General features: G+C 44.0%; 1 protein-coding gene across 2 annotated transcripts in view; it reads left to right on the forward strand.

Annotated features, from left to right (window-relative positions):
* Nucleotides 1–26,094, forward strand: part of GAD1 (glutamate decarboxylase 1) — a 38,038-nt gene that overhangs the window by 5,309 nt on the left and 6,635 nt on the right. The window contains exons 3-12 of one of the 2 annotated variants that reach the window (XM_026492582.3): nt 3,747–3,905; nt 5,261–5,503; nt 10,644–10,734; nt 18,073–18,185; nt 19,344–19,459; nt 19,544–19,623; nt 19,847–19,901; nt 21,200–21,316; nt 22,452–22,516; nt 25,954–26,032. In XM_026492582.3, coding sequence (XP_026348367.2) covers nt 3,747–3,905; nt 5,261–5,503; nt 10,644–10,734; nt 18,073–18,185; nt 19,344–19,459; nt 19,544–19,623; nt 19,847–19,901; nt 21,200–21,316; nt 22,452–22,516; nt 25,954–26,032 — 1,118 coding nt within the window. Of the gene's footprint in view, nt 1–3,746; nt 3,906–5,260; nt 5,504–10,643; nt 10,735–16,630; nt 16,668–18,072; nt 18,186–19,343; nt 19,460–19,543; nt 19,624–19,846; nt 19,902–21,199; nt 21,317–22,451; nt 22,517–25,953; nt 26,033–26,094 lie in introns of those variants that run through there. The other variant, XM_044381656.1, reaches the window with a different exon arrangement.

Here is a 26,094-nt window from a genome sequence, read left to right on the forward strand (position 1 = left end):
GTTGAGCTTCGATGGGTCCGGGAATAGGGGCCCCCGAGTTTGCATCAAGTTATGAGGGAGAGCTCTTGAACATTTGGGGGCTTCCATCCTCAGAGAGTTTCCTTCTCTTCTGAACACACACACACACCAACACTAATTTCAGGAAAGTTGCAACCTGTTTGACAGGAGGAAAGGGCTGGTAGTCTGTTGAGGGGGAAGTTGCCTTCTGCTAAAATGCAAGCTTTGAGGGGCACAGGTTAGGAGGCTTCACGCTAGATTTGATTCTGAAAGGAAACGAAACATCTGGCTGCCTTGGACCAACTCTGGCTTTCCAAAGTTCAGTCTTTGGTTTGGACCTGAATCCACAGGCCACCCCCTCCACTCACAGACACCCCAACTCCTTTCATCCCAGACATTCATGAGCCTGGAGGACCTTCACACTATCCAGGTTGGTTTGACCTTTCACATTAAGACAACATGGAATTAATTGTCCTCTTCTCACCTCCAAATCCATTGCCCTGGGTGACCCCCATAAACATCTTCAGTGCCTTGCCAGGATTCAACTCCCACTCCCTCTCCCACCTCCCTTGCCTGGAAGCCAGGAAAGAAAGCTGCAAAGAAGGCTCTGGGTCTCACTAGTGGTACCCTTTGCTTCAGAGGCAGAATCCCCTGGGGAAATAATCAGGTAGAAGAAACCTAGGGTTAGCCAAGAGGTAGAGTGGGGTAGCTATAAGCATGGCGACATGACTTAAATAGAAGGAGATGCAGAGGCTCTGGGTTCTGCTAACTTCCCAGTGTGTCCTTGGCCTTCCATCACTTAGATATGCAGAGGTCCCGAACTGGCTGCCAGCTACAGCCTATGAGCTGTTTTATTTAGCCCATGCAGTGTGTGTGTGTGTTTAATTTTGTGTCAGTTGCCATACAACTTTTAAACAGAGAAAGACTTCAAATATTCTGTATTTCTGGCTTCTCTTGAAATGAAAAGAAGTTGGGGCAGGGGAGATCTGGCAAGGTATTTTCAGCCCATAAAAATAAAAAAAAAGTTCCTTCCTCTAGGTAGATGCAATTCCATTCTATAGCTTGTGGAACAAAAGCAGGGGGGTTGGGCTTCAGCCCCCACTTACCACCTTGGCTGGGTGCCCTTCTGCCATGCATAGCTCATACACACGGTTGGAAACAACTTACTCAAGCCAAGTGCTCTCTAGTTCCCTATACTCTTCCCCACTCAATGGGCCCGGTAGGCTTTGAGTTTGGGGGCAGGGGTGAGGAACCAGCCTCAGGATCTCCCCTCCTCCCAGAGGAGGAGTCATGACAGGGCTTGCTTCCTGTTCTCCCCTTAAAGCTAGCCAGGGTGCAACAAGCTGACCAAAGTCAAATGCAGCTTTGGCTTGCCTCTGCTTTTCTTTTTGCTTCTTGGGAATGTTGAGCCGGGTTATCAGTCACTCACTGCTGAAACTAGGTCCTCACAGGTGGTGTGCAGAGCAAGAGAGAATACAGTCTGCTTCAGTCTCAGGGACCCCTGCTTCCAGGACCCCTTGCTAGCCAGGGAAGTTGTCAAAGCACTGACTTCAATGTCATCCACCACCTGGTCTTCCTGGGAGAAGCATACATTTCTTCCCAGAGCCTCTCAGAGCCAAGAGAGATGTTGGTCCTTTACCTTTTTTGAGACCTCCAATATTTTAGAAAACAAATACCTTCCAAGATAGTGTTATTCTGATAATAATATACATTAAGTGTTTATATTAGCAAATTAATGGTTTTTACACAGTTTATAATGCAATGCAAGCATGTTGTTGAAAAGATAAATATAGGATTTATAGGAAATACGGATTCCTAGCGCACTCCAGGCAGTGTGGTCCAGGGATGAGATGCAGATTCCAAGTTGTGTCATAATTGTCATCTCTCACTCCTATCAGGATACTCCTGGGACTGCCTGTGTCAGTTTTGGAGATAATATCCAAAGCCTAAATCAAGGTCATAGGTCCTGCTGCCCAGAGGAAAGGCTTTCCTAAGGCGTTTCAAGGTAGAGACTTAAGGCTGTCCCAAGGAGTGAGTCAGAGCCAACCAGAGGTCAGAGACCTAAAGAGTAGGAGTTCAGCTGGCAGGACCTCACCTCCATTAGGCCACATGGATTTGGTCTTTTCAGCCTGGCAAATTCCATAGCTCACTGTTCCAGGAGCAGGGGAGCAATCTTGCAATTCAGGAGCCAGGTGCTCCTACATGCCTCTGGCAAATGAGTGCTGGCTCCTGGTTTTGGACTCTGAGGGTTGTGTGGGAAATTCAGAAAGGGGGAAAGGTGAGGGAAAGGATACAAACCCTCGCCTTTACATCCAAGTGTGGATCTTTATTATAGTGTCTTACCTCCCTCCTGCTGTCCTTCGGGGCTTTAGTGATAAGTTTACAAGGCGCTGGGAACAATGAAAGGCCTGGTGCCTCTACCTTCCTATTCTTCCCTCCAAAAATAGACCCTGCTCCTGTGTGCGGGAGGATTCCAATCACTGCAGGCTTCCCCCTGTGTCCCTCCTTCCTCCACCTCTTGCCACTGAACTGCAGTCCTGGGGAAGTAAAGCTGAGTTCCCCAGATTAACTTGCCCCTCCTCGAACCTCCTGGGACTTTCCTCCAAGCCTGTCTTGTAATGTGCATGACTCCCCAAGGATCTTGGTATCTACAAAGACAGCTCTTCTTTTCAGTGTGTTGCATTCTGGGCTAAGATTGGGGTATAATTGGAGGAGATGCTGAGGGAAGGAGTGGGTCAGCAGGTCCTGAGCCCCAGAAGGAATGGGTGTGGGTACGAAGGGAAGGAGTGTGCTCCTAGTTGGCAGAGTCTCCAGCCCTTTTGCCTCAGCCTGCTTCTCTGTTTGCCACTGGCGGTGTTTGCGCTGCTCACCTCAGATAGGACAGATTTCTACGCCTTCTGAGGGGCAGAGCTGAGGTGCTTTGTATCCCACCCTGGGCTCGGGAGTTCGGCTCTGTGGGGTTCTGGGATGGCCTTCTGGCTTTATTACAACATGGGTTACCTTCTGCCAAACTGTAAGTTCCTGGAAGGTAGGAGATCTGTCTCATTTATCTTTATCTGTCCCCTGGCCTAGATGTTTAGCAAAGGGCTTTTCCACAATAGGTGCTCAGTAAGTATTTACAGAATTAGAAGTCACCACACATAAGCTTTTAGGCTTCCTTGTCTCTTTCCCCAACACCTTTATTCAAGGAGAGGGGGTGTTATATGGAGACAGCTGCACTTCAGGGTTGGGTCGGAAAAATTACACTTACATTCAACCCTGTGAGCATTACCTGGTGCCCAAGGAAAGCATCTTCCCTAACCCTCCGCGCTGGTCCTCACTGCCTCCTCCCTCTGCTGGTCCTCACCCCCTCCTTCCTCCGGTTGCACAGCCCATAAACCCAGTGCCAGCAGCATCCTCTCCGATTGTGTCCTTCCCCTTAAAACCCCATCCTGGGGCTGCTTACTGGAGTGGAAGCTGTCCAATTGACTTAATTCTGAGTTCAGAGTCATGTTCAGAGAGGAGAATGGGCTTTGCTTACTGTTTTTCTCTCTTGCATGACTGGGTCTGTGCCACTGATGACACTTGGCACTGCCCCTTCCCTGCCTGAAGGCCAGCAGTGCCAAAGCCCTTATATATAAAATGCAGATACTCAGCTTCTTCTCAGGAGGAGCAAGAACCCTGCTTGGACAGTGGATCTGGCCTGGCAGCTGACCCTCTTAGACTGGGAATTTAATACATTCCCTCTGACCCAGCATCTTATGCTACAGGCTTCTTGCAAAGGACCAACAGCCTGGAAGAGAAGAGCCGGCTTGTGAGCGCCTTCAAGGAGAGGCAGTCCTCCAAGAACCTGCTTTCCTGTGAAAACAGTGACAGGGATGGCCGTTTCCGGCGCACGGAGACCGACTTCTCCAATCTGTTTGCTCGAGGTAGTTTCCAACCCCTACCTTCCCAACACTCCCCAACCGTCCCTGGTCCTGTCCAGTACCATCCAGTAGGTTTCTTGTTGGGTTTCTTGAATTTTTCCTGAAATTTAACTTCTTTGACCAAAACTATCATGACTCTTTCCAAACTGTCATGAAACTATTTTTCCAGTATTTAAATATAACATACTCCCTTCTTCTCTACGGCTCAGGACTTCATCATTTTGGAAGCTGGATGAGGGCTGTCAGTAAAAGCAGTCAACTTCAAAGACACATGCAGGGACAAATACGGTCTCATAGACTCTCAGAATCCGAGGGAATCTTACATATAAGAAAATCCAGTGATTCCCATAATAGCATTTATCCTCCAATGTTGGCAACAACGACAAAATCACTTTGTGGGAAGCTGTGTATCTGGGACTTACAACCAAGTACTGTCCTGAAACTCATTTTCCTTTTGGAGATCTTTCATTATTACTGCTGTCCCCACAACTCTGGTCTCAGGAGGAGCTTTCCCCATCTCTCCTGAACAGCTTGAAGGTAAACCCCCCCTTGCCCCCTTCCACTCCCCACAGGCCACAGAGGCCAGACCCAAATAGTCAATAAGACTTCACAAAACCTCAGAGATAATCCAGGGAATCCACACATAGCATCATGGACAGCCAATCTGCTATTGAGCTATGACTGACAACTTCAGTTGGGACCCCCTACAGTTTTCCTCCCTGGTTAACCCAGCCTGACTCTGCCTACCAGAGGCTGGAACCCAAAGTCACTCCCAGACATCCAAAGCATGAAGTCAAGAGGGAGAGATGTGGGAGTTCCCTCTCCCACCTTTCTGAGCCCCATCTTCGAGCTCTTGTTTCCTAAGGACACTACAGAGGACCACTCTGCAGGAGGGACCTCTGCCTCTACCCACAGAGCCCTCACCATCAAGCATATCGTAATGACCAACCAGAAGGCCAGTGTCTGAACAGATGTAGAGGGACACAGCTGGTCACGGGGGAGCAGGGCAGAGGCCTCCTCCACCACGCCCCTGACAGGTGCCCAGTCAGCCTGCACGTGGGCAACAGCCATGACAGGCTTCTCATGGCTTCTCAAAGCTCTCCATTATGAGCAGTCTAACTACTGGAAAGTCTGTCAACCTTCAGAAAGTATATGTGAAACTTGTGTGTGTAGATATACGTGCATTTTTCTGGGGAAAAAAGTGGAGTCATACCCTGCACTCACCAGATTCTCCATGTGTATACATAACCTGGGATAAATTAGGTCTGTAAAGATACTGTGACTGATACTAGGGATTTCTGGGTTGAGGCAGTCTAGACACAAGCCAGGCGATAACTGCTTCTTGGCTCCCCCCCCAGATCTGCTTCCGGCTAAGAATGGTGAGGAGCAGACCGTGCAGTTCCTACTGGAAGTGGTAGACATACTCCTCAACTATGTCCGCAAGACCTTTGATCGCTCCACCAAGGTGCTGGACTTCCATCACCCGCACCAGCTGCTGGAAGGCATGGAGGGCTTCAACTTGGAGCTGTCGGACCACCCCGAGTCCCTGGAGCAGATCTTGGTTGACTGCAGAGACACCCTGAAGTACGGCGTCCGTACAGGTAAGGGTGAGAGCCAGATGGACACGCGGCGGGAGGCTTGCCCTCCGTCACACCCTTGCCAGTTGAGGACAGCAAACCCGTGCGGAAGGTGAAGCACAAACAGTGTGAGGGAAGGCAGCCCTGTGTTCAGTGGCCACCGAACAACCTTGGGTGTGGGCGTGGCCGTGGCCATGGCCGTGGGTGGAAGGCCCAACCCAGGCAAAAGCTCATCATTTGTTGTCGTCAACATAAATTTAAAAATACAAACACATGGTGCTTTGTCAAGTTCTGTATAAAGAGTTTTCATTCTTTGGATTTATTCACAATCTAAAAAGAGCAGAATGACCTGCGCTCTACTTCTTTTCTCTCCTCCGTTTCATGCCTATTTCATTCTGATAAATCCTACCCCTTGCCGGTCCCTAAAACTGAGGAGAATTGGGCCCATTTCCCTCCCTTTCTGTATTAGTTTTCTAGGGCTGCCGTAACAAATTACCACGAACTGGGCGACTCAAAACAACGGAAAGGTATTCTCTCACAGTTCTGGAGGCTGGAAGTTTGAAATTTAGTTGTGCGGGTCCATGCCGTCTCTGAAGACTCTTGGGGAGGATCTGTCCTTGCCTCTTCTAGCTTCTGGCGGTCGAGGGCATTCCTTGGCTTGACGATGCATCACTCTAATCTCTGCTTTCACCTTCCCTTGGCCTTCTTCCTGTGAATGTGTCCCAAGGTTTCTCTTCTTATAAGGACACCAATCTTTGGATTAGGCCTACTCCAATCAGTTATGGCCTCATCTTAACTTGATTACATCTGCAAAGGCCCTCTTTCCAAGTAAGGTCACACTCACAGTAATCAGGGGTTAGGACTTGATCATATCTTTTTGAGGGACACAATTCTACCCACGGCACCTTCTGTTGGCTAGGCAAAAACGTCACATATATACACACCATTTGCATCACACTCCAGCTTCTGCAGTTTAGACGCTCTGAGTCACTAAATCCTATCTCTGACAGGGGGCCTTGAGGAAGCCCACTTGCCTCCTTTTCATGTTACAGGAACCCTCTCTAATCCGTGGTCCTGGCCAAAGTGGTTACTTCCCAGGTGCCTCAGGTTCAAGGACTTTTTGGATCTCTATCTGGCTGTTTCTAAGCCTAGAACTAAAGCAACAGTTTCTTCTTGCTGCTGTCTTTCCCCCCAGCAGCCTGGCTTTCCCGAGCTCTTGGGCACACAGTTCTGCAGGAACCGGAAGTCCATGGAATACTTGCCACCACAGGGGAGCCCCTGGTAGCCCCTTGTTCTTTTTTCTTCTTTCTCTCTCCCTCTCCTTTATTATCCCTCTCACCCTTGGTAGTCATCTGAAAATAGATTTAAGGTGAAGACTAGGGAGCTTGGTGGTGACAGAGCTGAGTAAGCCTATTGGGTGTCAAAAACAAAGTGTTACAATGGAATAATGAGGCCAAAGAGGCGTTTTTAAATAAGGAATCCCAAACAGCTTTTGAGGTCTGCCAATGCCATTGAAATAAGTGTAGCTTACTGAAATAACTGCAGGATGGATAAGACTTAATTATATTATAAAGTCTGTGCTTGATTTTTAAAGAAAGGCACACTCATCGACTTAGTTATGGCTCCCCTTGGTCTGATGGCTAACCTATTCCTGATGGAGATCAAGTAGTGTTTATAGCTGGATAAAAAAGAGTCCAGATTCTCCCTTTATGTCTTAGCTGGACTTGCTTTAGTCCAGTGTTTTTTTATTTTGTCATACCTCCCTGTATGCCCTTTCTCAGAGATGAGACCATGTACTTTTATCATTAAAGCTCCAAATAGTGTCCTCCAAAGAAAAATACATGGGTTTGTCATAACGCACAGCTCATATTGCCTACAAAATGAAAGCATCCCTTGGCCACAGGAGCGTGGACTGCTATGAGTCTGGGGTAGGACTCCTCTTAGCTTGTTCATCAGCGCAGCATCTGGAAGCAAATATTTACATTTATAGAGTTCACCATCTCTCAGGCCTTGTGAAACCTGCCGCTGCATCTCAGGGTGTTCACCTTGGGAAAGTAGACCGTTGCTGCCATATGAGAACACAGCTGCTGGTTGCTGAGCTCTAATTTCGATGCAGATCAGAGCAATAGGGTAAACCCCACAGGTGGCTACCCACAGTGGAAGGTCCTTTTTTTTTTTTTAAAGGATATTAATACTTAGCCAAAATAATGAATTGGGCTTTAATAGTGAAAACATACTAAGCTGGGTGCAGTTTGTGAAGGGATGATGGTATTTGGAAATTTCTTTACAAATTAATAAAATATTTCTGAAAAAAAAAAAAAAGGAACCAGTATGTATAGATTCTTCACGACCTGACATAGACACTGGTCAGCCCTCAATCACAGTAGCTATACCAACTTCCCTAGTTTTTTTTTTTTTAAACTTTTTATTACAGAAAAGTTTAAACATGTACAGAAGTAAAAGAGTATAATGAGCCCTATGTAACCAACACTCAGCTTCAACTCGTATCAACTCCTGACGACTTTGTTTCACTTTGACCACTTCCCCTCCCCTCTTCTCTATTATATGGAAGCAAATCTCAGATACACTATTTCATCCATAAATATTCTTCATTCTCAAGAACTCTATTTTTTTTAGAAGGGGGGGCAGAGGGAGAGAGAGAGAGAATCTCAAACAGACTCCCCTGCCCACTGAGATCTTGATCTGAGTTAAAATGAAGAGTCACTTAACCAACTGAACCACCCAGATACCCCTTCAAGAACTCTTTAAAAAAATAAATAACCACTTGGGGTGCCTGGGTGGCTCAGTCAGTTAAGTGGCTGAGTCTTGATTTCAGCTCAGATCATGATCTTAGGGTCACGGGATTGAGCCTGTGGTGGGCTCCACACTCAGTGGAGACTCTGCTTGAGATTCTCTCTCCCTCTCCCTCTGCCCACCCCACTCGTGTATGTGCTCTCTCTCTCTCTAAAATAAAATATAAATCTTCAAAAATGAATGAATGAATGAATGAATAACCACAATATCATTGTGAGATCAAAAAAATCCAAAATTTACAGTTCTTTAATATCAGATATTTAGTCAGTGTTCAAATTCCTAATGGTCTCATGAATGTTATAATTCATTTGAGTCAGGATCCAAGCAAGTCCTCCACATTGTAATTGCTTAGTATGTCTCTTAATAGATTCCCCTTCCATTTTTTTCCTTGAAGTTAATTTGTTGAAAAAGTTAACTTTGAACAATAACTCTTTTCCCCCCTACCTGACTTAGTACCACATCTATCATCTGTTATTTCATTGAATATAGAGAGTTGAAATTGAAATTTAAAATAGGTCACTTTGTTACTTGATAGAAATTCTGGTATAAGATTTTGGGGGCATAGGGGCGCCTGGGTGGCACAGCGGTTAAGCGTCTGCCTTCGGCTCAGGGCGTGATCCCAGCGTTATGGGATTAAGCCCCACATCAGGCTTTTCCGCTATGAGCCTGCTTCTTCCTCTCCCACTCCCCCTGCTTGTGTTCCCTCTCTCGCTGGCTGTCTCTATCTCTGTCGAATAAATAAATAAAATGTTAAAAAAAAAGATTTTGGGGGGATAATGCTGTAGTCGTAAGATAAAAGTAAGGTTTTAGACAACTTCATTTCCTTTGTATATTCTATGGACAAAGAGATACTGTTTCATGTTTATTTGAGGGCATTTGTGTCAATCTATCTATCTTTGTCCATCTTTTGTCTCTGCCATATTGAGTGGTTTTGATACATTGTCAAACAGTGTGATTCCATTTATTTATGATAAATATATATATATTTAGTCTTGTCTTGAAATGCTTATTGTTACAAGTTTTCAAACAGATATTGCATATTTTTTAATGGATATCAACAAAATTTGTTACGTTGCAAGAGATCTCATAGATTCTGTTGGCACTGAGCAAAGTAGAATGAAGTGGATAAGTTTAAGCTATTTAGAGTAATCTATGAATGTCTGGAATCTGGGCCCATAATTACACTAAGCTTACTGTTTATGCTTCTTTCATTTTTTTCCCTGAATATCAGTATTATTTTTTTGAGGACTCTTGAGATGCAGTGATTAGTATATTCTGATATAAGAAGTCATAGTCTGGATGTTTTAAATGAGTCTCCTTTACATCCAAGGAAGAATAGACATTTTCACAGAGGGGTCTCAGACCAGGAACATTCAAACACTAGCTCTCTGACAGTTATTTCAGAGGCAAAAGCAATTTCTACTGGAAACACAGCAGTCAGCATATCTCTCTAACACCAGTTCTCTGTCACACACCCCTAGATAATCTATTGTATTGACACCTTCGAGACAGTCTAGCCAAGCCTGCTGATGTGGGATTGAGTTTTCCTGTGAACGCCGAGTTGGCCAAAACTTGGCAACAATCCTGAATTTGCTGAGAACAAAGCCTGTTAAAGCATATTCTGTGTTGCAAAGGGTTTTAGAGTTATCAAGTAATAACAGTTATTTTACTAACAACTTGATGAATAAAGGAGGCTCTATTTGCCTCTGTTTCACAGAGGAAATGCCAGGTCATCTCAGCAATAAATTTAGTTTAATGGTCACCTGACTATATATGGCAAAACACACCAATGCTTGACATCATATTTGAGTGACACAGGGATCCAGGGAGGGCATGCCCTCAGCATGAGCCTCAGAGCTGGCACTTTCCCCAGGCTTGGTTTGGTCCACAGAGCCACAGACCCTCTCTGAGGCCTGCAGGCTCTCCTCCAATGGTAAATGTTGATTTACTTGATCTTGAATCCTCAAGATGTTAAATTAAAAGTTGAAATATTTATAGATAAAACTAGGACCACCACATCCTTATTTGTAATTCAAAAAATTATTATGACAGGGAAGTTCATCTGAAAATCAACACATTAGATACTGGAAAGATAATTAGTCTCATGACATAGAATTTTTTTTTTTAACTTTAAAATCATTCTGCTTCAGAAGCATAAGTTTGAGGAACATCATTAATGCTAAAGGTTAGTATAGCTTGGATCAACCCACCCTTCCTTTCCCAAGATCCTTGGGCTGTCCTGTTAGACTACTGGGATAGAGGCACCATCAATATGGCCAGCGTTTTGCTTTGGAGACAGCTTGAAAAATTTGGGTTTGCCTTGATGCTTGCCTGTTACTCATCTCCCCAGGTCATCCTCGATTTTTCAACCAGCTCTCCACTGGATTGGATATCATTGGTTTAGCTGGCGAATGGCTGACATCAACTGCCAATACCAATATGTAAGTTCCACATATTATTTTCATATAAGCAATCATGATATATGATTATGGCTTGTTGCTTTAAAAGTCCACTTCCAATGGTTCTATAATAATTTTATTACAGTTGTCCTAGTTATCTTTTCTCTTAAAATGTTTTAGGTTTATCACAGTTCTGATGTAATAGTAAGTACTCAATAAGATATTTTTAATGAATAATGTGGTTTAATAAGAGCACGGTCATGAGAAAGAATAATTCTAGCTTTCAGAATTTAGAGTGAAATTTCATGTAAAAGATTCCATGTCTCTTAATGAGGTATCTAAAGAGGTCATGTTTTGGAATATGATCTTGGTCCGTTTTCCCGTCTAAGCAGATGGGGTCCTCATCATTTAGGGCATATTTCCTTCCCAGTTAAAGTTGCCAGAGAGCCACAAACCAGTTCAATCAACCTATTGCTTACCTAAAAATTCTAAAACAAAATTCAGCTGGTAGTGATATATATTCCTTTCAAAGTAACTCATTGTTTTTCTGAATTTGACATTTTTTCCATACTTGTTTGAGTTGGCAAGGCCTTTCATTTGTTTCCAATTTCTTATAAATTTCTATGAAACTGACTCCAAGGTCCTGGGGTGCAAGTACTTCCCGGGTAGTCTTGCAATCACCCCACAATTTCCTCTACACAGAAGTGCCCTTTTTAGAGACAAGGACAGGTTACAAGTTGATGGAGGGTCATTATAGCCTACTGAGTAATGCCTCTTCTCTCAACACTGTGATAATGTTTTAGCACTATCTATACCACAGCCCACGGGACCACGTTCTACTAAAGTATCCAGGGGAAAATAATAAAACAAGTTTCTAACAATAATTTTTTAAATAATCATATGGGTTTTAGTTACTGTGGAAGTACTTAGAAAATAACCATCCACTTTTTAAGTTCATGGTAAAGTAGATTTGAAAAGTGAAGTTAGGTGAAAGGGGGGATCGTTTAAAATGAGAGATGCCATTTGACATCAAGATAGAATGTAAGTTATTAAAGTTCCCAGGTATTCTATTTTTCTAAACAAACTACTACCAGTCACAAAACCTGAAAAATCGCTTTAAAATTATACATTGGGGATGCCTGGGTGACACAGTTGGTTAAGCGTCCAACTCTTGGTTTCAGCTCAGGTTGTGATCTCAGGGTTGTGAGATCGAGCCCCAAGTCAGACTCCATGCTCAGCACGGAGTCTCCTTAAGAGACTCTCTCTCCCTCTGCCCTATACTCCCCCACCCTGTGTGCGCTTGCTCTCTCAAATAAATAAATCTTTTTTTTTTTAAAGATTTTATTTATTTATTTGACAGAGAAAGACAGCCAGCCAGAGAGGGAACACAAGCAGGGGGAGTGGGAGAGGAAGAAGCAGGCTCCCAGCGGAGAGGGAGAGGCAGACACCCCACTGAGAAGGGATTGGATGCGGGGCTCAATCCCAAAACCCCAGGATCACGCCCTGAGCCGAAGGCAGACGCTTAACCGCTGTGCCACCCAGGCGCCCCAATAAATAAATCTTTAAAAAAATATATACATTGATACACGTGTGTTCCAAAGCTATTTAATGCTGTGACTCAAAATATCAAACTACATTCAGGAAAGTTTCTACTGGGGCTCCTGGGTGGCTCAGTGGGTTAAGCTTCCGCCTTTGGCTCAGGCCATGATCCTGGGGTTTTGGGATTGAGCCCCGCATCCAATCCCTTCTCAGTGGGGTGTCTGCCTCTCCCTCTCCCTCTGTCCCCCAGCTTGTGCACTCTCTCTCTCATTGTCTCTCTACCTCAAATAAATAAATAAAATCTTAAAAAAAAAAAAAGAAAGAAAAGTTTCTATTAATTAAGGATTCCTGCTTTGTTTGCTAATTTAAAACAACAGTGACAAATTTTTAAAAGCAGATGTGACAAGTGAAGCCTTTAGTGCTAAAAGGCACAAAAGATTAAATTGATTGGAAAAAAAATGATTTTCATGCTCCCTGTTTGCAAGTCATGGTTAAGTTCACGGAGTGTCTGTGTCGGGACATCGAGGCTATGAAGAGCCAAGAGAAACTGGGGTCAAAGAACAATTGCTTATATGGCCTCCTCTAACAAAATCTTGCCTTTGCCACCTTTGCTGTGGTAGATTTGTGAGGCAAAAATATATCAGCAAGCCCGGACATCGTAACGTACTAATTATAACTTGAAAAAAGACACTAATGCTTAATTGGAGCATCTCACACTAAGGAACAATTTTAAATTGGGAAGTGCAACTTTTCAAAGAACTTAACTATTTGGAAAATAAATGAGAAGAATAGAGGGAAAGGTATATATCTATTAAAGCCCAAGTACTCGTATTAACGTGGGCTCTGAATTCACCCGGCGTCTTGAGGTGTGTGTGCTGTAGGATTGTCAGGGGCAATTTCCTACTGGATAGAGCCCAATCTCAAGGTAAATAAAAGGAACTCACTCTTTTCAACCATTCATGACCAGATAGTCTCCTAAAAGGCTTTTCTTCAATCAGAGCGATCACAAATTCTCATTTTTGTGTGTGTTCATAAAATCAAGTCCCTTACTCTTTTCTTACCTCAGCTCAGCCACGAAACACTGAAATATGTCCCAGCCATCTGAGGTCAAGGCCAGTCCAACAAAATGGCACATAGTAATTGCAGCTGTACTGAACACAGTGGATATTTATAAAATATGACCTGATTCCAGCAGATCAATAGAGAAGGTTATTTAAAATAGTGAAATAGTTTCTGTCAGTTCTAGAGACAAGGCATTGTCTGAAGAAGTAATAACTATTATCTAGAAATTGTTCTAAGTCTGTTCCCCTGGAAGATCATGAAATGTGGCAACACTGTCAGAAACTGATGCAGAAATTTGCTTCCTTGGGACAGTTCCTTCTCCAATTGGGGACAGTGTTCAAAATAAACTTGGGAAAGAATAACAAAAGGATTTTTCTTTGGCAGAGTAGGGTTTAATTAGTGATATGCTCATTTTGATGACCTGCACTGTTGTTGCATTTGGGTGGCACTGGTAATAGGAATAACTGTATTCCTCAGTATGGTCTTTCAAAAAGAACTATCCGGTCTCCCAATTCAAGTGGCAAAGTATAAGGTACCTGACTGCTGACAGAAAATAGAAAGAGCATTGATGTTCAGCCTTTTACACCTGCCTGTGCATATAGCTTTGAGATCTATTCTTCCAAGCAAGGACCCAGTGAAGACCCTAAGAAGACTTCACAAATACGTAGTTGCCCATGGCATGTCCAGCTCTTTTCTTCCAAAACAGGGCTCCCGAGCACAATAGTGCAGGCTGAGCAGCGCCCAAGTGCAAGCAACAGCCTTCCCTCAAGCCCCTGATGACAGTACATAATCTTAATGGCAGATCTATCACAGCCCTTTGTTATGAGGTTATGGTTTCAAGTATCTTGTGCTTTATTTTCATAGAAATTACACAGGAGAAATTTTCTTTGGGAGTTATCAGTCATTTTGTACTGCTAGGCAGGTCATTAGAGAGGAACCTTCAGTAAGCAGGTCTCATTTGTCATAGAAAAGCAGTTGGGAGGTAAAAAGCCTGGGAATTCTGACTCTGAAACATACTGAGATCTTAAAGCAAATCACTGGACTTCTTTGAGCCTCAGTTCCTTCTTCAGAAAATGGGAGATAATAATATTCATCCTACAGAGAGGCTCTGAAGACTGGAGAAGGCGCCAGTCTTACGTGCCCAGTGTATGCAAGGCGCAGCGAACACACCCAGGAGAGGCAGCCACTACACAGGTCACTGTCGCTATTTGAGATGGCTCCCTCTTTTGTTTCTGTCTCTCATCATCTCTGGGCACCAGAAGGGCTCACTAAGTTTCCCCTCAGACATGTTATCTTTTAAGGTGAAGATGGGTCACCTGTCACATCTGTAAGAAGGAGAAATCTAAGAGGAATATAAAGTTAGAGACTCCATATAGAAAATTATTTATTTCTCTCATTAAAGAAGTTCCCAGTTTGACAGTCACCAGGGATCCAGATTCCTTGTGACTTTCCAATCCATATTGTAACACGTGTCTCTCACACTCAGAATCACCTCATGGTGCAGGCTGGCTGCTGGAGCTCTAGCCATCACTTATGTTTCCAGAATTAGGAATGAGGGAGGGACGGAGGGAGGGAGGAAGGAAGGAAGGAAGATAGGGAGATGGAGGAAAGAAAGGAGAGGAGGGAGGGAGGGCAAGCGGCCAAAAGGAGAACACACTCTTTCCTTCTAAGAAACCTTTTCAGAAGCTCCACACAACAGTTCCCATAGCATCTCTTTAGCCAGAACCTAGTCTCATGGCCACACCTAGGAAGGCTAGAAAATGTCATCTTTGATCTAGGTGGATTGCAACCCTGAAGAAAATTGAACGAAGCAAGGGAAAATTGATACTGGTTAGCAACCAGCAGACTCTGCCACAAGAGAAATAAAGCTTGTTAACAGTTTGCCTTAGTTTGGAATGAATTCCACTAAGAAGTGGAGTTGAACCACTAAAAAAGGGCAGACTTGCTACCCTACTCAGAACACAGGAAGTCTCTGAACTCTCCTTTACCGTCACTCGTGATCATCACCATCCTGTTTCCAATCCCAGGTTCTTAACTTCACCCCACAGCCTTTTGCAGTTTTAGCTTCTTTGATTCTGAAATGTCATCTTATACTCTGACTTTAGCATCTAACCAGCTTCTTTTGAATCCATATTTGACATTTGATCTCTTGGCTCTATTTACTTTACCTGTCATTTAGGGAAAGGGTACCTAACTTGGAGTCCAGGTTGCAAGAGGAGAATCTCCTATAATACAAAAATGATGTCCATATCCTCATCTTCTTCCCGGAGAGAGGGACCATAGCTTTCCTAAGGTCCCCAGAGGTTTCCCTGACCCCAGTTAAGAACCACTGTTCTAGGGTGAACTTCAAGGCCTTCTCTAAGGCTTTGGGTATAGGCAGACTCCCAGTTGTTAACATGGTCCAGGATGGGAAGGCAGGATCAGAGAGGTGTCAGAAACAGGGAACACTGTGTTAGCCCATTTGTCAGGCTTGGCTGAGGATCAACAGCCAGGGACCAATCTATCAGCTTCCAGAAGAGGATGTCAGGACTAAAGCCGTGAATCAGGAGAAGCATGGTGTTAGCTGTAGGATAACTGGCCCTTCAGACCCCAGCAGGGACTGTCAAGCAGGATGCAGCAAGACCAAGAAGCAGATGCTGGACTCATCCTAGTAAGCTTCCTCCTCAGGGTTGGGAATGGTGCTGTACCATCTTCATCTCCTCAGTACATAAGATGCCACCTGGCAGGGAATAATCACTCAATATGTATTTATTGAACAAAACTGGAAGAAGGTTTAGGAACTGGGTACCTGGTTCAAATAAGGAAACTGAAACAGATGAGATCAAATGGTCTCATGATCAAACTCTGGAGACTCTTCCTCCTAATACTGAGAGTAATGGCCATGTTCCTGGTCCTTAGGTAGCATCACTAATTCATACAAACCTGGGACCTAAATTAATTTAAATCATGAAGTGGACCAACCCCCTGACCTTCAAGGCCATTCCTTCTCCCTTCTGCATGTGGTTCCTGCTGGCCATCTAACACTGACTTGACTCCAACTCAGATTTCATCTAACCCTTGATAAGGTTCTGATATTATGGCGTGTGATTCCATTTGTTCTTTGCCTTTTCCCAGAGAGCCTTCTCACTTGGTATCGTGAAATTCCAGCACACACACTGCCGCCAGTACCTCTCCACCATGCAAACATTTTTGCCATTCCCACATTTCCAAAAATCAGTGGCACTATTGATACCACATTTGTTCAAGAATGTTGGAAGCACATCATGAGTTTGCCTCTTGGGTACACTCAGCAGCACAGGCTAAACCAGGAATCCTTCTCTTCTTCTTCCTTTATCAGGCCATCAGACATGAGGGAGTGTTGGTTGCTACGGTGATGGGGCTCAGAGCAGAACCAAAGCATGATTGTGACCTCCAGAGGTGATGGTAACTGAACACATGATTTCCAAGGGTCTTCCTCCTAAATTTCAAGGGTCCTCCCAAGGAAAATGGACATATTCTTTTTGGAAACAAAATTCTTCTACCAGCAGATATATCCTGAGGGTCCTCCAGGATCTCTTTGTCCTCTTTTACCACTAAGTGATTAATTTGATTGCTTCCCCCATGATTAAAACTTAGTAGCTTCACCTGTGTCTTATTGTACAATTGTTATCTCATCCTTGCAAAGAGCTTTTCTAAATCATTAAGCCAGCAAGAATTCCCATTAGTCCTCAGCATTGGTGTTCAGCCCAAACACCCTAATCAATGATAAAGTCTCCCCATATCACTTGGCTGAGTCAATGTAGGAATCTCTCTTCAGCAAGCATGGTCTGAGCCGAGCCCACAGGCTCTAATGCTTAAGAAGACCAAGCAACAAGCAGAAAGACAAAGAGGCTCAGAGTCAGTAAATATCTTTTTGTTTTCTGGCTTAATTTTCTATGGATGGACCTTCTTTGATTTCTCTTAAACCCTATCCTTGGTACCACAATCTTGTTTCAATGACTAGTCTACTTGACTGTGCTTCTGTTCTCAACTGCTTTGAGAAGAGTATGGCTTGCTACTTCTGAATCAGTTTGTTAGAAGACAAAACTGGCCTACCAGGATATCTGATAACCTGCAGTTAGCTGTGTAGGCCAGTTGACTATCTTATTATTTATAATTGGTAATTAGAAAATCATCACTTATAATTATTCTTGACGGATATTGACTTCAGAGAATTACAGAAACATAGCTGTCCTTGGGGATTATCAGTAGAAAAACCATGTAGGTAATTATATTGAGATCTTTAAAACCTGGGTCAATATTTCCAATTAGATTCACAGTTAGCTTTCAGATGTTTATATTGTTTTTAAAAGATAGATTTTGGCTCTGGGTTTTATAGATCCTACAAGTATGAAACTGGCAGTTGGTTTCGGCCAGTTGCAGACTAATTTTATGTAGAACTTAGAATACCATTTTTCAATTAACATTTGTATCATCTTAGATCTTAAAGGTAAAGGAGACCCAGGAAAGTTACTTTCTTTCCTTCTATTTCTCTGGGTGGACCACATCTAAGACATTCCATTCAGATAAAATCTATTTTGTTGTTGAGAAAGCACAGAGCAGGCACTTCCACCACCTCTCTAGGTAACCCAGGCTGGTTTCTGATATTTCTGATATATGATTGGTGACTTACTGAATTTCCAGGAAACAAATACACCTTTTTTTAGAGCCCAAGTACAAACACTAAACCAATCATCTGTGTTCCCCAGACAAGTGGATTGACTTCTGTATGTTCACTTTTTTTTCTCACCACCTTTTCAGGTTTACATATGAAATCGCACCAGTATTTGTCCTCATGGAGCAAATAACACTTAAGAAGATGAGAGAGATAGTTGGATGGTCAAGTAAAGACGGTGATGGGATATTTTCTCCTGGTATGTTTCTCTTCTCTTTCCCTGACTCTCCTCAAGATTTGTAGTATAGATCCTTGGGATCCTTGAGAACACTAAACACAAAGTGAGTTTGTGGAAGAATAATGACCTTAAAATATACTGTTTTTCAATACTCCTGCCCTATCTTTGTGAGGGTGAAGGCTAGCAAGAATGCTGCATTCTATGTGTACTGTCTAACCGAGCCTGGGCCTCACCTGTGAAAACTGACAAAGGCTGTGTTCAAATCATGCTAAACAACTCTAGTCTGTCAACAACAATTTGCTTCATCTGAGGATCAGTGAATCAACATTATCAATTGACTAATCAATTTCAGCCAAAATAGTATATCTACTTCGAATCTTTAGTTTGATGTAGATACAGTAAGAATCTTTAAAACAAGGACAGATATTCTTGGAGGTAAGCAGCACTGTGGGATGGTGTCAGAGACAGCATAATTGTATACAAGGGGAAGAGAAGAAATAAGAATTACAGTTGTCCAGGCAATTCAAGTTGGCCATGAATTTGCCTGTTTAATTGCCAAGAAATTGATACAAAAGCGATTGGTTTGTGTTGGCCAGACATACCTAGATAGTTACCTCCATTCTCCTTGTGATCTTTATTTAAGTAAACACGAGTTTAGTTTTATTTTAATAAACTTAGAGCTCTCCTAAATGACTCAATAATTCAGTTGAGCTATTCTTTGAGGAGAGTTTCTCGGCAATGTCACTGTTTCCTTCTGTAGGCTCCATTACTCTCTCTTTTTCTGTCTTTCTGATTCAGAGAATAGATTCATCTTTGTGCAGTAAATAGATGGAGCAGAAAGTGAAAGCAGGAAAGTTGTAACTCACCTGTCTCTTTGCAGCCACTGCCACTGCCACCTCTTATATTTCTGTCTAGGCTTCAGGTGGAACGGGCATTGGAGTACATGAATCACCTCCAGCCAAACTGCCTAGATGGCTTTGGTAATGAGTATGACTACCCGTATTCCTAAGGCAAAGGGACCAGAGGGAAGCCGTGGCAATAGGGAAGCCAGCAAAACCTATCAGGATATTGTTCCTCCCATTTCTGCCTCCCTTGTCTCTTAAGACACCAGCTCAGTCTTTGTTATTAGAAACAATAATGATGGAGCTTCATACCTCCCAATGTATCTACTTGCTATAGGGGGAGCCATCTCCAACATGTACAGCATCATGGCCGCTCGATACAAGTTCTTCCCCGAAGTTAAGACAAAGGGCATGGCGGCTGTTCCCAAACTGGTCCTCTTCACCTCAGAACACGTGAGTTGGGTGCCCTTGCTTGTGGATTATGGTGTTTTATAAGAGACTGTCTAATTTCCAACCTCAATCCTCTGTTTGCTGCAGAGTCACTATTCCATAAAGAAGGCTGGATCTGCACTTGGCTTTGGAACTGACAATGTGATTTTGATAAAGTGCAATGAAAGGTAGGCAGGGGAGAGTGAATATTAGGTTCTTGATGTATTAAATGTGTTCATCTGTTAAATTTGTTTTATTGTGCTTAAGCACTGACTCAGTACAGTGTGCCAAGCTGCTAATGGTCTGTTGAAAATATCCGATTAAATTACTTTTTGCTGCCGCTGAAGTTTTTTTCATGTGCAATCTCATTGATTCTTCATTTTAATTTCTCTTCCTTTTTAATAATTACAGGGGGAAGATAATTCCAGCTGATTTAGAGGCAAAAATTCTTGATGCCAAGCAAAAGGTATGTACCCTGTGGTGCACCTAAACTCCAGCGGATACAAATTTTTAAAAATATCTTCTTTCTGCCCTAGACAATAAAAGTCTTTGATAATATAAGAGACAATTTTATTGTGTTTCTAAAATTATAATCTCAGATATTTGCTTATTTCCAATTACAGGATGATTTCACTTTAAAGCTGTGTCTATACAGTGTCATTTTCTTAAAAGAAAAAGAGAAATTCAGTCTTAATTAAGCCACCTGTCCTATCTCTATTATGCCAAGTGATTAGTTTGATGTACTTCAATAAATCCACTACCCAAGTATCATGAAGACACAGCCCAATTGAGCTTTTTACTTGCTACTTGTTAGGTATAATCTCATTGTAACAGATACCATTTTAGCTTAGGCTTCTGGTTAGCAGAGTGCTTCCATGCCGTGGCAGATGGCCCATGGACGTGGTGAATCCAGCCTCAATAAATGCTATTAAGGAAAAACAAAATCTCACAGAACAGATGTATCCACAAGGCACCGCCAGGTAGCTATCAGGCATTTACCAGCTTGTTGTTTTGGTTTCATCCTTGTAGCTCATTTTCTAGCTCTGGCTGTTTGCTGGTCAGTAGAGCAGATGGATGGAAATGTTGCTACGACTGAGCAAGGGGCATGGGTGGAGCTGAGCTTGAAAAGAACCCGGGACTCCGAGAGTCCCCCAAGCCTGTCCTAGCCCCATTATTCCGCTTAACTCATGTATTTCTTGTTCACGTCAAAATTTTACTGTGCCCACTATTCATGAATTTTTCAGCTTCCTCTGTGTTTTAAATAAGCAAACAATGCTTGAGCATAATTATTACATCAATACACTTGGAGCAATACGGCTTCTGAAATGTATAATACCCAGAAGATGTTCGGCACTACCTGCCCATCACTGCAAACACTTACTATTACTCTTTCCTTCTTTCCTCTTTGCCATAGAACCTATCACTAGCGAACATACTGTGCATTTTGCTCCTTTAATTTTGTTTGTTGTCTGTCACTCCCCACTAGAATGTTAACTCCACGAGGACAGAAATCTCCATCTGTTGTGCTCACTGCCGAATTCCTCCACGGCTCTGCAACAGGACCTGACACATACGTGTCACTCAAAAACTATTTGTTGAATGAATGAGTACATGGACCAACAAAGAATTCTCCCAGATATCATATCTGACAGCACATCAGCTCAGCTGATCTCTGCTAGAAAGAAAGGCTACCGCAGTTCTTCTACTTCATGTGGAAAGGAGAGGGGTGGAAACACTAATCAGCCTGTCTCTCCTCCCTCGTAGGGATTCGTTCCCCTCTATGTCAATGCAACTGCGGGCACGACGGTGTATGGAGCTTTTGATCCAATCCAGGAGATTGCAGATATATGTGAGAAATATAACCTATGGCTTCATGTCGACGTAAGTGCTAGAACTCACAGAGGGGCCAGTCCGTTTGCGGGGCGGGGGGAACAGCTCTGCTTTACGATGTGCCGCAAGCTTCTCCCCGTGCCCCAGCCAGCCCTCTCTCCACGTCACATCAGCTCAGCCCTCCTGTGGCCTCCAGCTGGCCATTCGTGACGGGTACATACTACAGGTCTGTAATCTTCTAGGACTCATCCGGCTTCTCACTGGCCCACCACTGTCTTCTGCGGTCCTTGTGAGAATACCGTTCCCCTCACCTTTCCAGGAAGCTTTTGTCTAGACAAATGGCTACAGAGTGGAATATCACTGGTTTTGGAAGGAAAAAAATATAAGCTACAATGTATAGAAAGTAGCCATGAATCTGGACACTCAGCTGCCTGCCTTCAGTCCAGCCATCTGTGACGCTTTTCAAAAAAAAGCCCTGTATCTGGTACATGTAGGAAAAATAAGGCCGTATAAGGAAGATGTTATCAACTAAGAGATTTAGTCCCAAATTTTCCCAGGAACATAAAAGCTACATTTTCCACATGTGAGACTGGGTATATTTTTTCCTTTTTCTCTCTCCATTCTCTTATGGATAGAACTTCTCACAACTGGACAGTTTCTGCCAGACTATTGAGCACATGACCAACAACGGCTGTTCTTGTGTCATGTGCTGTCCCAAGCTGTTCAGTAAATATGCATCGGGGTCCCCACAAAAATGTCTTGCTGTTGTGGGACCCCCAAGCCTGGCAGACCTGCTGGTTTTTTCAGGAGCCCTTAGAATTCTCCCCTAGGGAGAATCGGATGGCAGGCTCCAGTCCTTTGAGTCACTTCCAGAGCCATGGTGGGGCTCCCTGAGCGTCCCTGGCTTTCCACAGTACTCCGGGCCTTTGGGTCTTGGCACCATGGACTCAGACCCCATTTGCCTGTATCATTCGCACAGCCCCTCTGAGGTTAACCTGGAGGAACTTTTGAAGAAGTGACAAATGATAAATAATTACAGCTGCTACTGGTTGGACAATCAGTGTGGGTTCCTCATGGTTTTCACCATTTACGTTCTCTCTCATATTTTACTAGAGGTGTGGAGTGATTGGTGTGCGATTCTTAACCGTCGCCGCTCCTCCTCCCTCTCCTGTCTCTGTCCTCACAGGCTGCCTGGGGCGGCGGGCTGCTCATGTCCAGGAAGCACCGCCACAAACTCAGTGGCATAGAAAGGTAAGGGCCTGAGCTCAGGGCCGCCTTTCACCCAGGCCATCAAATACGCCGTGCCCCGCGTCCGCCGATGTTCCCCACCCTGATTCCCAGGGTCTTCCTTCCGTCGGACTAAGTCCGTGTTAGTTCGGTAGGCATTTATTGAGCAATTATTGCATGCTAGGCACTGGGAGATCAAAGATGATTCCCAGCTAAACGAGTCCTCAGTGAGTTCACAATTTAGGAAGAGAGACAAACAGGTAAGCAGTGACAACACAATGTGGTAAGCACAGTGACAGACGTGATTGCTAGGTGACCAGCTAGTAGAGAAGAGAAAGTGAGCAGTGCAGGGATCTAGAGGCTAAAGGAGATTCGCCAAGGACACAGAAAGGGGCACGGATTCAGTACACTCTTCTCTCTCATTAAATTTACTGCTGAGAATGGGGGACTTCTAACTAATTTAGTTGATCTAACTCAGTTGATCGGTTGAGCTAACTAATTTATTTTCTTGCTCACCATTTAAGTTCAGTGGGTAGTTCTAAGATAATAGGATTTTTTTTTCCCTAACCAGTACTACTTTGTACCTTTTCCGGCCCAGTATCAGAACCATTTCTGCACAAGCTCCCAAACCGAAGCCCCCCTCTTTGTTCCCTGTTCTTCTCAATCACTGAGTTTACTTGGATGGCGGCCAAAGCCTTTGGCGTGTTTGGACCTTGCACCCACTGCAAATGGCAGTCCCCTCTCCTGGCATCTACAGTGGCTGAAGAGGCAAAGACAACTTCCCAGAGGAGCAATGAGGCATCCAAACCCATCTGGGCTTTTCCCAAGTCACTCACTGCTGCCAGGACACCCCCATCTTGACCTAGGAGAACCAGGCCCCTACCCCGCCAGCTAGAATCAGGACCATTTCTTGTGTTCACTTGCTAACCTGGGACAATTCATGTCAGAAACAGAAGCTTCTGATCAGAGAGAATCGAGCCCTAAGACAAATATGATTTTAACCTGACTCCAATGTATTGATCCCAAATGAGCTCACCTCGACTCATGTATTCATTCAGCAAATATTTTCTGAGCACCTATCATGAGCCAGGCAGGCACGGATGTGAGTCCTTAGTTACCTGCCTTCAGTCCAGCCATTTGGGCACTTTTCTAAAAAATGTGTATCTGGTACACATAGGAAAAATAAGGCAGTATCTAGAAGGTATTATCAACCAGGAGATTTACCTTCCTGAAGCTTACTGTCCAGCAAGCTAGATGTTCCTAAACAAGGAGGCGTTTAGTCTATCCCACAGTAGAGAAAAATAAAGCAGGGTTAGGAAACAGTGAGGACAAAGGCACGCCATTTGAGATGGGGTAGTCAGAGGCCTTCCTGGGGATGTGACATTTCAGCAGATACGGGGATAGAACGAGACAGGAAACAAGGATACATAAAAGAGTATTCCAGCCAGGGGAAGGGCAAGTATGAAAGCCCTGAGGTAAGACTGTTCTTGGCAAGTTGGAGGACCATCAAAGAGGCCGGTGCGGCTGGAGCAAAGTAGAGAGAGGTGGGAGCAGACTGAGGGGAGAGGTGCATAGGGAGCAGGGAGAACACACCAGCGGCTTCTCTCACAGCAGGGGCTCTGGCTTGAGTTTCAGTTACCTCTACTGTGCCTCTTTCCTTCCGGTTCAGTTTTGAAAGGCCAGTGTCCATGAGAGTGGGACTGACTCTTCGAAGCATAATTATATGACCCTATGACTTGGAGGATAATATACTAAATGTAGATGAGTCAGTCCAACTGTACTTTAGATTTCTCAGGCGATTTCCATTTTCTGTCTTTGCATCCAGGAGAACCTGAAACATTCTGCACAGATTTTTCTAAGATTTTAAAGCATATATGTCTCCTAAAAGAAATTGAATCCATATCATGTCTTGTTACTTTACATTGGGAACAGCAAAGAATCATTTACTTCAGACCTCTAAGACATTCAAAAAACCATTAAGACAGTTTATGAGAACCAAATAAAATTTCTTAATGACTCAGTGAATGATAGCTATGAGAAAATTGATTAAACCCACTCCCTTTTAAATATGGCTCGACACTGATGACTTTCACTGTGATAACATTTAGTCACCTTTTTAAAGAATTCTTCACAGGTCTCTTTCACAAAGGTTATTGTACTATGTGCAAAGGGGAGAAGTACTTCAGGCCTTACTTCTCCTTGAAACACAGTACTCACCCTATAGTCACCTAGACACTAAATTGTTTTCCATCTAAAGGACCTCAGCAAGATGAAGAGGTTAAACATTCCCAGCAAGGATTTAGCTCTAGGGAGCACAGAGGCAGTATAATTCAGGGCCCGTTGGCGTGTCTGGGGAAAACATCCTTCACAGGTATGAAAGTGCAGAGCCCAGCTGTGGGCCAGGCCATTGGGAACGAGTCTGAAAACCACTGAAGCAAGTTACCCCCATTTCAGTCATCATGCGCTCGACTCAGTTGTCTCTGTAATGGCTTAGCCAGTGTGCTCCTTAACCCTTTTCTCAAGTCTGAACAACCGATGTGGTTGCTAGGAAACCATGCTTGTTCGGCCATCATTGCAGCCTACGCTGGCAACGTCATGTTCATTTGGCACTAAAATAATGCTGCTAAGGAGTCAAAATCTAGAGTTATCCAAACGATCCTTGCTTTTAGGTGTCACTCTTCACACTACCTCCTAAGCGGGTAGGTCAGCATTGCCAGCGCATTTTATAACTAAGAACAGGAAAGCAGAGGGAAGCCGGGGTCTGGCCTAGAGGGAGGCAGGCTCGTGGAAGAGTTATGAGCACGGGCTCTGCCGTCCGACGTCCTGGACTTCAGTCTCGGCTCCAGCACTGCCCCACTGTTTGACTTTGGGTGATGCATTTAACCCCTTCATGCCTCAGTTTCTGCACGTAAAAGAGGGGATGAGAGTCCCTACATCATAGGGTTGTTGTGAGAATTAGATATTCCAGGAATGGTTATTAGCGTCTTGTATGTATCCAGTCATTTATCCTTTATTAACTTTTGGGAGGGAGACACTATTCTCCCCATTTAACCAATGGGAAAACTGAGGAACAGAGGAGTTAGGTTACTTGCCCAAACTCACAAATGTCAGAGCCAGGATTCAGACTTAGACAGTCCGGCTCTAAAGCCTGAGTTCTTAACCACCATACCGTACTGACAGAATGCCTGCGAAGCTCTCAGAACAACAGGACACATAATGAACATTCTTCACAAATGTTAGCTACTATTAACAACAGTTATTTGGAAGAGGCAGTCTGCGACGTAGGACCTCAGACTGCCTGCAGAATATTTGTTTACTGTTTGAGTAGCCTGTCTGGGGGACCAGGCATCGAAAACGCATACCGACTCCAGTTGCAACGGGTGGTGTTTTCCTCAAGAGGACAGTTGCCTCTTGCTGACTCCTGCACCTTCTCCTCAGAGCATATCATGTGCTTCTTTCAGGGCCAACTCAGTCACCTGGAACCCTCACAAGATGATGGGTGTGCTGTTGCAGTGCTCTGCCATTCTCGTCAAGGAAAAGGTCTGTACTGCCCGCAAAGATGAGCTGGCAGCCTGAATGTGCTTTACGAGGCACAAGAAGAG

This window comes from Ursus arctos, unplaced genomic scaffold (genome assembly GCF_023065955.2).
Source record: "Ursus arctos isolate Adak ecotype North America unplaced genomic scaffold, UrsArc2.0 scaffold_1, whole genome shotgun sequence".
NCBI classification, from domain to species: domain Eukaryota; kingdom Metazoa; phylum Chordata; class Mammalia; order Carnivora; family Ursidae; genus Ursus; species Ursus arctos.